This window comes from Alligator mississippiensis, chromosome 8, assembly GCF_030867095.1.
Source record: "Alligator mississippiensis isolate rAllMis1 chromosome 8, rAllMis1, whole genome shotgun sequence".
Lineage (NCBI taxonomy): Eukaryota > Metazoa > Chordata > Crocodylia > Alligatoridae > Alligator > Alligator mississippiensis.
In genome coordinates this window covers 23,929,791-23,946,183 of record NC_081831.1, presented here as the reverse complement: position 1 = coordinate 23,946,183, position 16,393 = coordinate 23,929,791, and the positions used below count along the sequence as shown (strand labels likewise).

Here is a 16,393-nt window from a genome sequence, read left to right as displayed (position 1 = left end):
CTAACTCTCACCAGACAAGAATGAGGGGTCACAAGATGAAACTAGCAGGCAGGCAGTTTAAAACTAGCAAAGGGAAGTTCTTTTTCCCACAGTGTGGAATTAAAGGGTGGAACTCGTTGCCACCAGATGTGGTGGAAGCTGAGAGTAGCCAGATTCCCAAAGGAATTGGAGACATTCTTGGAGGAAAGGGGCATCAGTAGCTATTGAACATGGGAGTGAGGGGCATGGCCCCTGAATCAGAGCTTCCTAAATCTTAAATGCTGGAGGCTGCAAGGGAGAGAGGAGCAGTGGGAAAAATCTGAGTCAAACCCAGTTCACTCTCCCTTTCAGCATCTGCTCCCTGTCCCCATGTGACACAGGCCTATTTGACACATAATGGGGCCATGGGTCTTAAACCCGTAGAGCAACAGTTAGCCCCCTGTTAATATAGGGGGCTATTGGATATGTGTTAATTGATTACTTCAGACAACACAAGAACAAGTCAGAAAGGAACAAAGGTCACAGATTAAAATGAGTGCACTCGGGGGACACCAAGTGCAGCACATGGGGCAGTGTCCACTGGCCTTCAAATGAGTCCAAGGAGCCAGTGGACACTGCCCAATGAAACTCTGCCTGGAGATACGAACAAAGGAGAGGAAAGAGGCCTTGCAGTCCCTGGTGGTCCTCCCAGCCAGAACCTCCTTCCTGGTCAGATAGATCATGAGCTTGGCTAGGGCCAGGAGGAGGTTGACCAGGAGATCCCAAGACTTGGTGGGGTCATGGATGGGAAGTGCATAAATGAAAAGGTGTGAGGAGCAGCGCAGGCAGAACTGAGACACAAGATGCTGGGCTAGATGGACCTATGGTCTGACCTAGTAAATGAAAATTCTTATGACCATATGAAGCTCCCGAGGGTTCTTTATAGCTCCATAGATGACAATCAACAAGGACAAGTGCAATGTTGCACATGGGACAGAATAATTTCATGCACAAATGCAGCTTGGGGAATGACTGGCTGGCTACAGTACTACAGAAAAGGACCTTGGGGTTGGTCCTTACCAGTTTTCACTGGTTGTAGCTGACATTTTGTGAAGTTGAATATAAGTGAATAAAATGCCCTAAGTTGAATATGAGCCAACAGTAAAGAAAGCCAACAGTTTCCTGGGTTGCATTAGTAGGAGTGTCTCTTGCAAATCAAGGGAAGCAATTTTTCTGCTCTATACAGCACTGGATGTGGCCTCACCTGGAGTAGTATGAGGCCTCAGCTGGAGTAGTGTGTCCAATTTGGGGCCCCACACTTCAAGAAAGATGTGGACAGATACAAAAGAGTCCAGCAGAGAATGACAACAATGATTAGGGGCCTGAGAAGCAGGACTGGTGAGGACAAGCTGAAAGAATGAGGGTTATTTTGTCTGGAGAAGAGAAGACTGAGAAGGATTTAATCACAGACTTCAAATGCCTGAAAGGCAATGACAGAGGGGATGGAGATGTGCTTTTCTCTGTGGCTGTAGGGGGCAGGACTAGGAGCAATGGCTTCAAGCTGTAGCAGAGGAAATTGAGGTTGGAGGTGAGGAAGAACGATCTGACTGTGGTGGTGGTTGAGCAGGCTATGGAACAGGCTGCTCAGAGAAATGGTGGAGTGGAGCCTCCATCCTTGGAAATATCCAAGAGCAGGTGGCCAGACATTTGGCTGGGATAGTTTACTCAGGGCTGACGCTTCCTTGAGCAGCGGTATCTATGAGACACTTCCTGCCATCAGTCATCATAATGAAGATGTGTTCCAGATTGCCATGAAGGCAGGTGAAATCAGAATCCATCCTAACATGAATTTTCTCTCATCCCCTGACTTTTTTTTTTTTTTGCAGGCAGTGATATGGTGGAAGCAGAGAAAACTGGAATTTACATTGTTACATCCCCCTATGAGATCCACTTCACAAAAACCTCCAAGTACTTCAAGCCAGGGATGCCCTTTGAACTCATGGTAATATCTGTTCCACCTGGATCTAGACTTTTGTTTTGGAGAGAACGGGCCGTAGTTCTAATTTCAGACAGACTCATGACACCAAAGTCCATGAAATGACTCAGGATTTATGTTGTAGTGGGACTGGAGTGTTGATATTGGCATGATGGTCCAAGGACATGTTTAACAACAAGGCTATTTTGCAGTGGCTTTTATTGGACCAGCTATGTAGCTGGGAGAGACGCTGGACAGTGTATTGGATATCAGGTGCCCTTCCTCATGTCTGAGAGAGAAGCAGAGGAAGGCTGAGCGAGATATCAGAGGAAAATATCCTTAGTGAGAGGGACCAAGGAGGGCTATTATATAGCAGAGAAGAGTTGTTTTCGGGAACTATTACAAGACAAAAAGAAGTGCAGTAGAATAAGTAGTCTGGTTAGTGGGGCGTGCTAGAAGATGGAGGAAATGGAGAGTCTGGCATTATGAAATCACTCTATCCTCTCCATTTCAGGTCTATGTCACCAACCCCGATGGCTCTCCAGCTTCACGTGTCCCCGTGAAGATCAGGGGCTCTGATGACCTGCGACTGACTCAGGGAGATGGGACAGCCAAGCTGATTAAGAATACAGCTGGAGACAGCTCCCAGCTGCCTATCACTGTGAGTAGCATGATCCTATCACAAGACCCTGGGGACTGTGGAAACCCTCCATGGGCAGCATCTTCTGGGTGACGTTCCTTTGGGAACTGTGCCATTGTACAAAGCATTGAAGGAAGTGATGGGGAACAGGCAAATAAGCCAATGACTGGATGGATCTTGATGGAGATTGTATTATCTTCTTATTCCCAGGATGGGCAAAACAGTCATAGGGAACTAAGTCACACCTATGACTTAGTGGAGCTAACGGAAACCTGGTGGGATTCATCCCATGACTGGGCGGTACATATTGAGGGCTATAGATTGTACAGAAAGGACAGGGTGGGGAAGAAAGGGGGAGGGGTTGCGCTCTATGTCAGTGAGCAATATACATCAACCCTCATCAAGACGGAATCCAAGGATGAGGAAGTAGAAGGATTGTGGGTTAGGCTACATGGGGGGCAAGGAGAAAGGGATTTGGTGGTAGGGGTCTGCTACAGACCCCCACATCAAGGGGAAGAAAGAGATTCGGGGCTCCTGAGGCAACTCTCGGAGACCATAAAAGCTAAAGAGGCGGTAGTCATGGGGGACCTAAACTACCCGGACATCTGCTGGGAGTCACAGACAGCAAATTCCCACCGTTCACGCAGGTTTCTAACCTGTGTACAAGACCTCCACCTGACACAGGAGGTACATGGTCCCACTAAGGGGAATGCCATACTGGATCTGGTATTGGCAACGGGAGATGACATGGTAGCGGACCTCCAGATCGGTAGCCATCTGGGGGACAGTGATCACTTAATAATAGAATTCACCATAAGACGTTGAGTGGGTAAGGTAACTAGTAGGGTGAAAGTGCTAGACTTTAGGAAAGCTGATCTCAATGCACTCAGGCGATTAGTCAAGGACGCACTGCAGAGTAGGAGATTTGAAGAGATGGAAGCCCAAGAAGGGTGGCTGTGCCTTAAGGAAACGATCCTTCGGGCACAAAGCAAGACGATCCCCGAGCGAGGCAAAAGAGGGAAAGGGGCCAGGAGGCTTCCCTGGCTGACCAGAAAAATCCAGGGCAGCCTAAGGGACAAAAGGGGAGCACATAAAAAGTGGAAACAGGGAGAGATTACCAAAGATGAATATACCTCCTCCGCTCGTGCTTGTAGGGAGGCATTTAGATGGGCCAAAGCTACCATGGAGCTGAGGATGGCATCCCAAGTAAAAGACAACAAGAAATTGTTTTTTAGATATATTAGGAGTAAAAGGGAGGAACAGGACCCCTGCTAAATGGGCAGAAACAATTGGTGACAGACAGGGGGGACAAGGCTGAACTCCTCAACGAGTTCTTTGCCTCAGTGTTCCTAAGTGAGGGGCACGACAAGTCTCTCACCGGGGTTGTAGAGAGGCAGCAGCAAGGTGCCAGACTTCCATACGTAGACCCTGAGATGGTGCAGTCATTTGGAAGAACTGGATGCCTTTAAGTCGGCAGGCTCAGATGAGCTCCATCCGAGGGTGCTGAAGGCACTGGCCGACATCATTGCAGAGCCACTGGCGGGAATATTTGAAAGCTCGTGGTGCACGGGCCAAGTCCCTGAGGACTGGAAAAGGGCCAACGTGGTCCCCATTTTCAAGAAGGGGAGGAAGGAGGACCCGGGCAACTATAGGCCAGTCAGTCTCACCTCCATCCTTGGCAAAGTGTTTGAAAAAATTATCAAGGCTCACATTTGTGAGAGCCCGGCAGGACAAATTATGCTGAGGGGAAACCAGCACGGGTTCGTGGCAGGCAGATCGTGCCTGACCAATCTAGTTTCTTTTTATGACCAGGTTACGAAACGCCTGGACACAGGAGGAGGGGTGGATGTCGTATACTTAGACTTCAGGAAGGCCTTCGATACGGTATCCCACCCCATACTGGTGAACAAGTTAAGAGGCTGTGACTTGGATGACTACACAGTCCGGTGGGTGGTGAATTGGCTAGAGGGTCGCACCCAGAGAGTCGTGGTGGATGGGTCGGTTTCGACCTGGAAGGGTGTGGGCAGTGGGGTCCCGCAGGGCTCGGTCCTTGGACCGATACTCTTTAATGTCTTCATCAGTGACTTGGACGAGGGAGTAAAATGTACTCTGTCCAAGTTTGCAGATGACACAAAGCTATGGGGAGATGTGGATACGCCGGAGGGCAGGGAACAGCTGCAAGCAGACCTGGACAGGTTGGACAAGTGGGCAGAAAACAACAGAATGCAGTTCAACAAGGAGAAATGCAAAGTGCTGCACCTAGGGAGGAAAAATGTCCAGCACACCTACAGACTAGGGAATGACCTGCTGGGTGGCACGGAAGTGGAAAGGGATCTTGGAGTCCTAGTGGACTCCAAGATGAACATGAGCCGGCAGTGTGACGAAGCCATCAAAAAAGCCAATGGCACTTTATCGTGCATCAGCAGATGCATTACGAATAGGTCCAAGGAGGTGATACTTCCCCTCTATCGGGCGCTGGTCAGACCACAGTACTGCGTGCAATTCTGGGTGCCGCAGTTCAAGAGGGATGAGGATAACCTGGAGAGGGTCCAGAGAAGGGCCACTCGTATGGTTAAGGGCCTGCAGACCAAGCCCTACAAGGAGAGACTAGAGAAACTGGATCTTTTCAGCCTCCGCAAGAGAAGGTTGAGAGGCGACCTTGTGGCTGCCTATAAGTTCATCACAGGGGCACAGAAGGGAATTGGTGAGTATTTATTCACCAAGGCGCCCCCGGGGGTTACAAGAAATAATGGCCATAAGCTAGCAGAGAGCAGATTTAGACTGGACATTAGGAAGAACTTCTTCACAGTTCGAGTGGCCAAGGTCTGGAACAGGCTCCCAAGGGAGGTGGTGCTCTCCCCTACCCTGGGGGTCTTCAAGAGGAGGTAAGATGAGTATCTAGCTGGGGTCATCTAGACCCAGCACTCTTTCCTGCTTATGCAGGGGGTCAGACTCGATGATCTATTGAGGTCCCTTCCAACCCTAACATCTATGAATCTATGAATCTATGAGTTTGGGCTAAAGGAGACCTCACAAGGTCATCTAGTTCAGCACCTTGATCCAGGCAAGGCTGTCCCTGACTAAACTATCCAAGTCAAGTGTCTGTCCAGCCTACCATTGGACATTTCCAAGGATGGAGACTCCACCACTTCTCTAATTGACCTGTTCCAATGCTTGCCCCGCCCCCTCTCAGAGTCAGGAAGTTCCTCCTTATCTCCATCCCCTCTATCATCATCCTTCAGGGATTCAAAGACTGTTATCAAACCCCCTCAGTGTTATCTTTTCTAATTTAAACATCTTTCAACCTTTCATAAGTTTTCCTTTCCAGGCCCCAAATAATTTTTGTTACACTCTGTCAGACTCTTTCACATCTGTCCCCATCTTTCTTGAAGTGTGGGGCCCACAACTGGCCACAGGGCTCCAAATGAGGACTAGCACCGAATGGAGCAGAAGAATCACTTCCCTTAATGTGGTTCAGTATGGGGAAAGATTTCTCCCTTACAATCTATGCTACAGTGGTTCCCTCTCCTGTCTCCAGAACCTTTCCCTAGCTCTGAACTCATTTGACTCTGTTGAGCCCAAAATGGTTCTAAAAGAGAGACAATGACAGCTAGTGCTTGTACCTCAGCAGACACAGGTTTAATTCCTAGATCTGAGACTAGCAACCAGCTGGGAACCTGCAGCTTGGAACAAGAGTTTTAGGAGGGACAATTTTGAGGGTGAGGCCAAGAAGCTCCATGTGCACAGAAAGAGAATGGAAGTTGTGAACCCAAGGGCACCAGAGGGCTTCAAAAAGTGCTCTTAAGAAAGCTCCAGTAGTTACAGGCCCAATGGAGTCCATCTATTGATGCCCAGAGCTCTGTGCATGAGAGAGACATTAACTTGCTGTTTGATGTCACATGAAGCAGTCCCCTTCTCTGTCCTTCAATTTTGCCAACTTTAAAATTGTCATCATGATACTGACTTACTTTGCACAGTTCTGGGAGATCTGTGAAGGAAAAGCACTGTTTTCTACTAGACATCATTGATTCTCCTTGGCCTTATGAAGATTTGAAGTCTGGGGTCTCTTTCCAGCAAAGTTTTTTGTAAATATGGAGCTCTCGTTTGGTGATCAAGGATTTATACTGTCATCACCATCAGCAATCCCTTGATTCAAGGATGATCTCTACCACACTTGTTGATGGATCTTGAGCTAACTGAAAAGTCCAATCTTTGAGCCATAGATCTGTCCACAGAAGTTGCAGGTGTTTCTGCAGGGGTGAGTCGGCTGTAGGCTATTCCTGTCCTTTTCCTTCCTCCACTCCATGTTCTCTGCTTCAAGGGCAAGATAGTTTCATAGTTGGTAGGGTCGGAAAGGACCTGCCTCAAAGATGCTTTACCTCAAAAAGAACTGCCATTTATTTGAGGTTGCAACACCATTAGAGTCAGTCAGCAGCCAGCTCCTTCCATCTCTTGATGTCAGCATCCTTTTTCTTGATATATACTTTCCATGTGTCCTTGTAGCATTTCCTCTGGCCACCATGAGATCTCAAGCTGTAACTAAGCTGGGAGTAGAGCGCTTGTTTGGGGAGTTGAGAGTTGGACATCCACACACAACGTCCAGTTCAGGGAAGTGGGTGCTTGAGGATCACCAACTCAATGCTGGTAAGGTTGGCTTCCTAAAGGATGTTGGCATTTGTGCAGCCACCTTCCCAGCTGATGTGGAGGATTTTCTGGAGGGATCATTGGAGATACCTCTCCAAGCTGTTGAGATGACAATAGTAGGTCATTCACCTTTCACTTCCATAGAGGAGAGTTGAGATGATAAATACATTGGATTTATACCAGTGCCACTGAGAATAGACTCTAATCCAGAATGAAGCAAGGAAGTCTTAGCTCATTCCCAGGTTCTAACAGAGTTTAGCTAATGTCATTTCCTTCTTCCCATCCCTCCAGGTACAAACTGCCCATAGAGAGCTCCCAGAAAACCGCCAGGCTTCGAAAGACATGGTGGCACTGGCCTACCGAACCCAGGGAGGGTCTAAAAACTATCTCCACCTGGGGATTGCTAACATTGAGATCAAGACCGGAGACAACTTACTCGTAAACTTCAACTTAAAAACAAACAGTGAGTCTGTCATGAACCAGATCCACTACTTCACCTACCTGGTAAGCGTTCTGTCTCTTGGGTCATGGGTGATTCTTAAATCCAGGCACAGAGGACTTGATTGTAATACTTTCAGGCCCTGTCACACATTACATATATTACATAATTAACTGGTTGATTATGCAATAATGTTAAACCGGCCACACATGCAAACTAATTATCACCCATAAAAATGGCCATCCAGCTATGAAAGAGCCAACCAGCTACAAAAAATAGTGTTTGAAAATGTGTAACAACTCTATACATGGTTTCTATCCAGCTTTAATTTGAACATGTTGTAGGGCCGTCACTGTGTGTGGCATGGAGCAGCTCAACACCAATGTCATTTATCCAGTGCTGAATGTAAAACCAATTATAATCTCTCTAGCCATAGGATGCTGCTTTAACTGCTCCAAAATGCTGATCAAGAATTTGGAGAAAAGTCTTGAGATATTGTATGTAAGAAAATGTACTATGCCCCTTTCCCCCGACAAACTGCTGCTGGAAACTGGACTGCATATTATAGGGGAGAAATATGGTAAAAGCAGATTCTGCTGCTTACCAGGGAAAAACCAAAGTAAAGTTAACAGCAGACTACAGGGAGCAAAAAAATGAGCGGCTCAGTTCCCAGCTGCTGCTACTCAATTACTTACTACCAGGAAAGATCTTATTTCCTTCATTCTGTTTTTCAAAAACAAGGTGGGTATTATATTCCAGGACATGGTTGCATGCTGGAAAATATGGTATTATCACTCTTGCCTTCTGTGCATTGCAATCAAATGCTGTGTCTGGATTTAAGGTGATGAAGTCTAACCACATGGAATGATGTTCCCAGACCTTTGCTCTGGCCTCAGCAGAGTAGATGGTTGGTCCTTGATGGGTATATCTGAATATCAGACCCCTCACACTGAGAATGCATCCTTCAGTCAGTTTCATCAGCTGGAATTATAGAATTGGAAGGGACCTCAAGGATCACCCAGTCCAGAGGTGCTCAACATCCAGGCCATGGTGCCATGTCGTCTGGCCCACTGGGCTCCCCAAGGGTCTGGAAATTTGGCATCAGGAGAGAAGTGGCACCGCTTCCCTGCTGCCAAGCCTCCAGACCCAATCCCAGTACTAGTGCTTAGTTCCAGCACAAGTGGGGGAAGGTGGGAGGACCCCAGGACCCAATTCTGACTCCTGGGATGTGGGAGAGAGTGGCACCATCCCCCCTAAGTCCAAGACCAGAACAGGGGAGGTTGAATGGGGTGGTGCTGGGCCCCTGGGACCCAATCCTGGCATGCCAGGGGGCAGGAGGGGGCAGTGCCAAGCCCTAGGGACCCAATTCCAGTGGGAAGGGCTGATATCAGCCCCCAAGATCCAATCTTAACACAAGGGGTGTGGGATGGGACAGTACTGGCCCCCAGGGCCCAATCCTGGCATGTAGAGGGCAGGAGAGAGCAGTGTCAGGCACCCAAAATCCAATCCTGGCACAAGGAGGCAGAAGGGGCCAGTACCAGACCCCCAGCCCCAATCCTGGCTCTTAGGAGGTAGAAGGGAGTTGTGCTGAGCCCCCAGGGCCTAATCCTGCTGCACAGGGAGCAAGAGGGCCTGAAAGAACAAAAGTTTGAGCATCACTGATTCAATCCCATCCCATTAACAAACACAGGTGGTATGATTTTTAAAGCTATAGTTTTACATGAATATCTGAAATGTTCCTAGTGTCCTCGCCATATCCCTGTGGCAGTCAAGGTTTCCTGCCCTTCACAAGCAATGTCTCACATTGTCCCATCAGATCCTGAACAAAGGCAAGATTGTCCATGCTGGCAGACAGAAGAAAGAGGCTGGACAGGCTTTGGTGACCTTGTCTCTACCAGTCACACCAGACCTCATCCCGTCTTTCCGCTTCGTGGCTTACTACCACATCGGGCAGGAGATAGTGGCTGACTCAGTTTGGGTGGATGTTCAAGACACCTGCATAGGAACAGTGGGTTGATGTTCTCAGTCCAGCTACACTAATGCAAACTGACTTTTTCCCTGATTTCCTCTTTGCTTCTGGTAAAGTGTTTGGGGATGGAAAGATAGACAGGTGGATGGAAGGAGGAATGGGAATGAATGGATGGATAGAGGGGGTGTGGAGATAGATAGATAGATAGATAGATAGATAGATAGATAGATAGATAGATAGATAGATTAAAGGGGGTGTAGTACTAGATAGAGGAGGTGTAGGGGTGGATGAACAAGCAGAGGGCGGGGTTGTGGGATGCATGGTTTGCAAGGAGGGAAAGATGGATGGATACAAATTAAAACTTTAAAAAAGTATCTTTTGGAATCTATAAGGCCCTTTCTATGAATTTCTCTTAAGAAGCAATGAAATATGCTTTCCATTACTCTTCACCTTTCTCTGTCTCTCTCTCTGTCTTAAACAGCTGGTGGTGAAAGGAGCCACTGAGGCAGACAATAGAATCCACAAACCCGGGTCCTCAATGAAAATAAAAGTGGAAGGAGATGCCGGAGCCCGTGTAGGACTGGTAGCTGTGGACAAAGGCGTCTATGTTTTGAACAAGAAGCACAAAATCACCCAAACAAAGGTGGGTCAGAAAAGAGCTCAGGGCACTTCCACTGTGTGGAAGATACTGAGATAAGGCTTTTTTTATACCTGAAAAGAATCTGCGTTGTAGGCATGAGCATTTCTGGATGAAGACATTAGGAGATGCTATCATGATTTCACAGAGCAAAAGTAGCTACAGCCTGAATCATCCTTTGAGGTCCTTCTAGATCAGGGACAACAAAGATCACCTGTCCTGTGGGGCTGGAAATTTGGTGGCAGGAAGAACAGCAAGTTCCATGTTTCTAGACGCCACAACAATTAATGTTGCTATCACCAAATTCCAGCCCTGGAGGCCAGTGGATCGGCCCTATGCTACAGGTATTGGGGAATCCTGATATCTTGAACCCCTTGGTGCTGCATGTGTTTCTCCATCTAATTCAGTTAGTCTATAAAGGTACTTGTCTATCTTGCACATGAAGTGTTTAGAAGGAATCAGGTTAGATTTTAATGAGCCATGGACTCAATGGATTCCCTTCACTGCTGCCTGTATAGAAGTGCCACTGCCACTGCCAGACAATTGGTTTTAAACTTTAGATGGACTGGGAATCAAAGCAGGAGGTGGGGAAAGTACATAACTGCAACCCCTCCACCTCCCCAGATCTGCCCCCAAAACCTATATATTCTCTGCTATATGTAGCTGCTATTGACAGGGGCAGATCTTTCTTCTGCATTGCTTCTATCTGTAAGTTGCTCCTGGTCATGTAGCTCCTATCTCCCAGTTCTGCAGACTGTTTTTTAACTCATTCCAATAGTTATATTTGTTTTTGCATCAATCTTGAACTGAATAATCCAGCCCTAGGCCCCTAGCATGTTAGTAAATCTTCTAGTTTCTTTTTTACCTGGAGAAAAATGTGTTGTGTTACATGGAGTGATACATAATGTGTGCACCTGCGTTTTCAAAATCCTACATCTACCCAAATATACCCCCTACCAGGTGATGAGGTCTCAGGTCCCTTGGAGCCCCACATCTATGCCTGTGTGCATAGACATCCAGTACTTGGGGGCCCAAGGGTCCTGGCCCTCCTCAGGAAGAGGGTAGGGTGACCACACATCCCTAATTGGGTAGAACAGTCCCAAAATGGGAACATCAAGTCCTGGTCCCAAGCTGCATGACTCCAGGACAGCATTAGTCCTGGATTCCCAGTATTGTGCAGGGATCTGGGTTTTCCAGTCACAGCAGAAAAACTCGGGAAATAACGGTTTCCCCTTGCAGGCTGGCAGAGTTCCAGCCTGCAAGGGGCTGCAGGGAGTGGGCCACAGGAGACATCATGAGCACATGGCCAGGAATACAATCCCAGGCAGTGGTGGAGAGCAGCTCCCCCAGCTGCCTACAAGTAAGTCTATAGAGGGGAGAACCCCACAGTGAGGGAGGGAGTGGGGCAGGGTCTGAGCCTGGGCCTGGCTATTAGTAAGTGTGTCTGATTGCTAATATCCCAAAAAACTGTTGTGTAGCTCAGAGAAACTTTTTGGCTTGTCTTGTACTTCTCCAGATAAAATAAAAGCCTGTGGAGTCATCCTGAGAGCAACACAGATCTAGCCTATGGGGCCAGATGAGTTGGGCACCACAGTTCAAAATGAAATACATTATGTCTGAGACTGTCAAAGAAGCCAGTGTTAAGTGAAAGATAGTGGCACTTGGTGTTTATATCTAATGGTTCCCCATGGTTTGTGCCCGCTGGTTTGCAGATCTGGGATGCCGTGGAGAAGAGCGATATCGGTTGCACACCTGGCAGTGGCAAGGACAACATGGGCGTGTTCGCCGATGCTGGACTTGCCTTGGCCACCAATCATATTTCAACACCCTCGCGATCAGGTATTTAGAACACCTTGCTTTTCTCCACACTCAACAACTCCCTTCACAGCCTGGTTGTGATCATTTGCCTTCAGTTCTAACTGCCTGCTCAGGTCAACCTTAGGATGACAGCAACAGACTTCCCCCTCCAATAGCTGCTTTGGGTGATGAGAAGTGCTTGATGGTTTAAGTCCAGTTCCTAGTGGAGAGGTGTCCAGAGGACACAGCCTGTTTTAAAGCAAGGACTGGTAATTAGGAATACTTCCAGCTAGAGAAGAGCATTACTGGTTCCCAACCTCAGGGTATCACCCAAATCAAGGTCACAGGGGGTCCTCAGTAGGGTCATGAAGGACCCTGTTGGTGGCCAATTTAGAGTCACAGCAAAAAAAAGGTTGGGAACCACTGGTCTAGAAGCTAGGGCAAGACTCTTAGGTACGTTCCCAGCCCTTGGAAAAAGTGAAGCCTGGAGCTTGGAGCAGACAGTGGGATTCAAGACTCTTCCATTCAATTCCTGACTGCCAAGAACTTGTATGAGTCTCCAGAAGTTGTTTTGCCTCTGCCAGGCTCTGTTTTCCCATCTATGAAATGGGGATAATGTTGCCTATTGGTGTTGAGTGCTTCAAGACCCTTGGTTGGAAGGAGCCAGAGAAGTGAAGTGTGCGATGACTCTCTCATGAAAATCAACATCATGATGACCATAAGCCATGCCAACGCCTTCAGCAGACAGGCCACAGACTTCTTGTCATGCCATATCATGGGTGGCCAGGTCTGCGGGTCTCCCAAGGTCAGAAAAAGCAGCCAAGATCCAAGGAGAGTGTGCAGAGGCAGAGTGTAGGGGAGCCAGGAAGCGAGAAGATCCATCTGGGGAACCAAGTCAGAGACCCAGAGGGTCAAGAAGCAGTCCAGTTGGGTATCCAAGAGATCAAACCAGAGTTGGGTTAGGGAGCCAAAGGGTCAGACCAAACTCAGGGTCCATGAGCAAGCCAGAAGGTAGTCATAGAATTCTCCAGAGAGCCAGTAGAGGCACAAGTTGAGGGTGAGGCAGCCTAGGTACAAGGTTGAGCCTTGTTGCCTGGACATTTCTTCTAGGTCAGGGGTTTTTATAGGAAGGGGTCAAGGGTCAGCTGATCCTGGCTGGCCTCTCTGGATATAGGGCATGGGCAGGCAGCAAGGCCAAGATAGCAGGTTCTAACCACCTATGTCTGTTCCAGTGCCCAGCTGAGGAGGTAGCAGACTAGGATGGCCAGGCACAGTGAGGCCTCAAGCTCAAGCCATAGCCTGGCCTGTCAACTGTATATGCCACAGGAAACACCTCCTCTTTCTCCAGCGTTTCACTTCTTTTTTTTTCCTCACCTCCTTCCTCAGATTCTAGATGTCCCCAGCCTGCAAGACGCAGGCGTCGCTCTGTTCAACTTATTGAGGTCAAGGCCACCAGAGGTAGGTTAACAACTTGGGTTAGGATGAAAATTAATGTATATGCTCCCTGGCATCATTGCCCAACTTCTGCATTCCAGCTGCCCAGTACCAGGACAAGGCTGAGAAGATATGCTGTGAGGATGGGATGCACGAGAATCCGATGGGACACAGCTGTGAAAAACGGGCGACCTACATCCTGGACACAGACAGGTGCAAAAAAGCCTTCCTTGACTGCTGCAACTTCATCAAGACCGTGCGGGATGAAAAGCAACGGGAGCTTCACCTAGAACTGGCCAGAAGCAAGTACTGGGGTTCTGATCTCACTATGAGGGGGAAAGATGGAGGAAAAGATTGGGTCCCCTGAGCTTGGACTCAGTGGGCTTGAGTCTGATGACCTAGGGAACATGACATATAAGGTCAGGCTTGAAGATCTGGAATCATTTAGTCTGCAAAACATGAGACTAAGAAGAGTTTAGATCACAGTGCTCCCAATCCCTGACCATGTTATGATGTATTTAAGAGTTATAAAGACTATGGCAGTCAACTACTATCTGTGGCCATGGGGGATAGGATAAGGAACAATGGTCTCAAACTGCAGCAAGGGAAGTTGAGGTTGGAAACTGAATTAGGAAGAAGATTTGAAAGAACTTTCTTGGTTATTTAGGAGGAGTGGGGCTAGAAGGGACCTCCAGAGGTCATCTAGTCCAAACCATGGTGCCCTATCCAAACCATCCTATACAAACCCATTGCCCAATCTCTTAGCAACACTACATAGTCAACCCTGACATAACCCCAAGACATCATACCCAAACCTGCCAGCAGGGCGGGGGTGGAACGGGACACACCACAGCAGCAAATGTCCTGCTCCTGCAAAGATTATTAAGATACACTTGAGAGATCCCGGATAGAGTTCATGCCCCCACTCCAGAGGAAAGCAACCCTCCCTCCACTGAAGTCCATACCAATCTGATCATGGGGTAAAATTCCTTTCTGGCCCCAAATGCAATGTCTGTCAAGACCCTCTAGCCAGGACCTTCCAGGTTTCAGCCCCAGTAGAAGCACTGGCACAGCTCAGTTGCCAAAACCCGATGCCTCTGAGATAGGCTTAAGAAGAACTCTGATACATGTAGCAGCAGGAGAAGGAAAATTTCCCTCCCAGCCCCATGTGGCAACCCTGAAAGCCCAGAAGCTTGAGAGAGCCCCATAGTTATTACACTGTGGTTCTGCCAAGGTGAGGTAAGTCTCTCCTATGTCCCAGAACATGAACACTAGTCTTACACCCAGGATGACTCTGGGGGCTTTTATCCAGAGAAGTACAAGAGAAGCCAAAGCCAGTTCCTCTGAATAATGCACTGGTTTATTGGAATATTAGCAAGTAGGCAACATGACCCAGAGCAGCTATGTACAGCATAGAATACACAGACATACTCAGTGCCAGGTCGTGCGGTCTCAGGCCTCTCATGGTCTAGGTAAGTTCCAGATTCCCACCCCTCTGCCTTTGTGTCGAGTAGTTCTATACAGTTCAGATTCAAATGGCTGTATGCCCTCCCATTGCTCTGAGAGAATGATCTCTTAGCCAATGGACTAGGGATCAGGGAAACTGAATCATTTCCTGGGGTTGTCTTATTAGCACTGGGTGCAATCACTGGTATGATCATCTCAGGTCCCTTGAAACTATCCTTCACCATCCCTCTTCATGGGCTAATCATTGTGATTCAGACTGAACTGCTTCTGAGATCAGAGGATCTGAAAGTAGGAATATAGCAACACACAGCACAGCAAAAAGGGGTGAGGGGTCTTCAGGACTCCCCAACACTAGGAAAAGGCACAGCCTGTGGACAACCAATGAAAAAAAAGTATTTCACTGAGATCTGGTGGGGAAACACGTTTATGATCCCAGCACTTGTTCCTGCCCAGGGCAGGGGGTCGGACTTGATGATCTGTTCAGGTCCCTTCTGACTCTAGAAACTATGAAACTATGAAACTGAATATAGGGGAAAACAGGAAATCAGTGGCTTCCTTGTCTAGATACCTCCTTCTGTTCCATCTCCAAGACATGGTGCCATCAAGATGCAATGTCCCTTAATCTAACACCATGGTAATTAGGTTGGAGTTTGCCAGTGTTTGCAGATAAATAAAGGGTGTTGATTCTTTCATAGCTCCATTAACAACTTCTGATATAACACCTCAGGTGACCTGGATGATGATTTCTTATCAGAGGAGGATATCGTCTCAAGAAGCCACTTTCCAGAGAGCTGGTTATGGGAAGTAGAACATCTGAATGAGCCACCGAATAAAGAGGGGTGAGTGCATAACTACATTTTTCTATAGGACTAGATCCAAGGGTAAAATAAGCAAAGAGAGCTCCATGGATTGGTCCCAAAGCCAAAAGTCTTGACCTCACCAGGGTTGCAGTCAGTGCCTACAAAAGATGTAGGTGGGGAATGTCCATGAAATTAAATTCCTTCTTTCTTTTCTTCCATAAATAAATTCTCTCTCTCTTTCTTTCCATTTAGAATTTCTTCCAAGACAGTGCCTCTTTACCTGAAGGACTCAGTCACTACATGGGAAGTGCTGGCTGTGAGCCTGTCAGAAACCAAAGGTGAGGGATAGTACAGCAAGATCTCTGAAGGAAATTAGAAACACTGTGGTGGGAGGGAGAAAGTCCAGGTGTCCAGTTATAAAGAGGATGGCACCCAACTATTATGTGTGGCTGTAGGGAATAGGATGAGCAGCAATGGTCTCAAGGCTCAGCAAGGGAAATTGAGGTTGGAAATGGAATAGGAAGAAAATTAGGAAAACCATTCTGGGTTATTTAGTGAAAAGAAGAGAAGAGGGGGAGATCAAATCACACTCTGCAAATCCCTGAAGACTGATTACAGAGAGGATAGAGATGA

At 47.7% G+C, this 16,393-nt stretch overlaps 1 protein-coding gene across 2 annotated transcripts in view; it reads left to right on the top strand.

Annotated features, from left to right (window-relative positions):
- LOC102566534 (venom factor) overlaps window positions 1–16,393 on the top strand; it is a 68,366-nt gene that overhangs the window by 13,339 nt on the left and 38,634 nt on the right. For both annotated transcript variants that reach the window (XM_014610875.3, XM_059732367.1), the window contains exons 10-19: window positions 1,845–1,960; window positions 2,448–2,594; window positions 7,509–7,721; window positions 9,473–9,664; window positions 10,107–10,268; window positions 11,975–12,101; window positions 13,446–13,517; window positions 13,595–13,795; window positions 15,688–15,799; window positions 16,013–16,098. In XM_014610875.3, coding sequence (XP_014466361.1) covers window positions 1,845–1,960; window positions 2,448–2,594; window positions 7,509–7,721; window positions 9,473–9,664; window positions 10,107–10,268; window positions 11,975–12,101; window positions 13,446–13,517; window positions 13,595–13,795; window positions 15,688–15,799; window positions 16,013–16,098 — 1,428 coding nt within the window. The remainder of the gene's footprint in view (window positions 1–1,844; window positions 1,961–2,447; window positions 2,595–7,508; window positions 7,722–9,472; window positions 9,665–10,106; window positions 10,269–11,974; window positions 12,102–13,445; window positions 13,518–13,594; window positions 13,796–15,687; window positions 15,800–16,012; window positions 16,099–16,393) is intronic.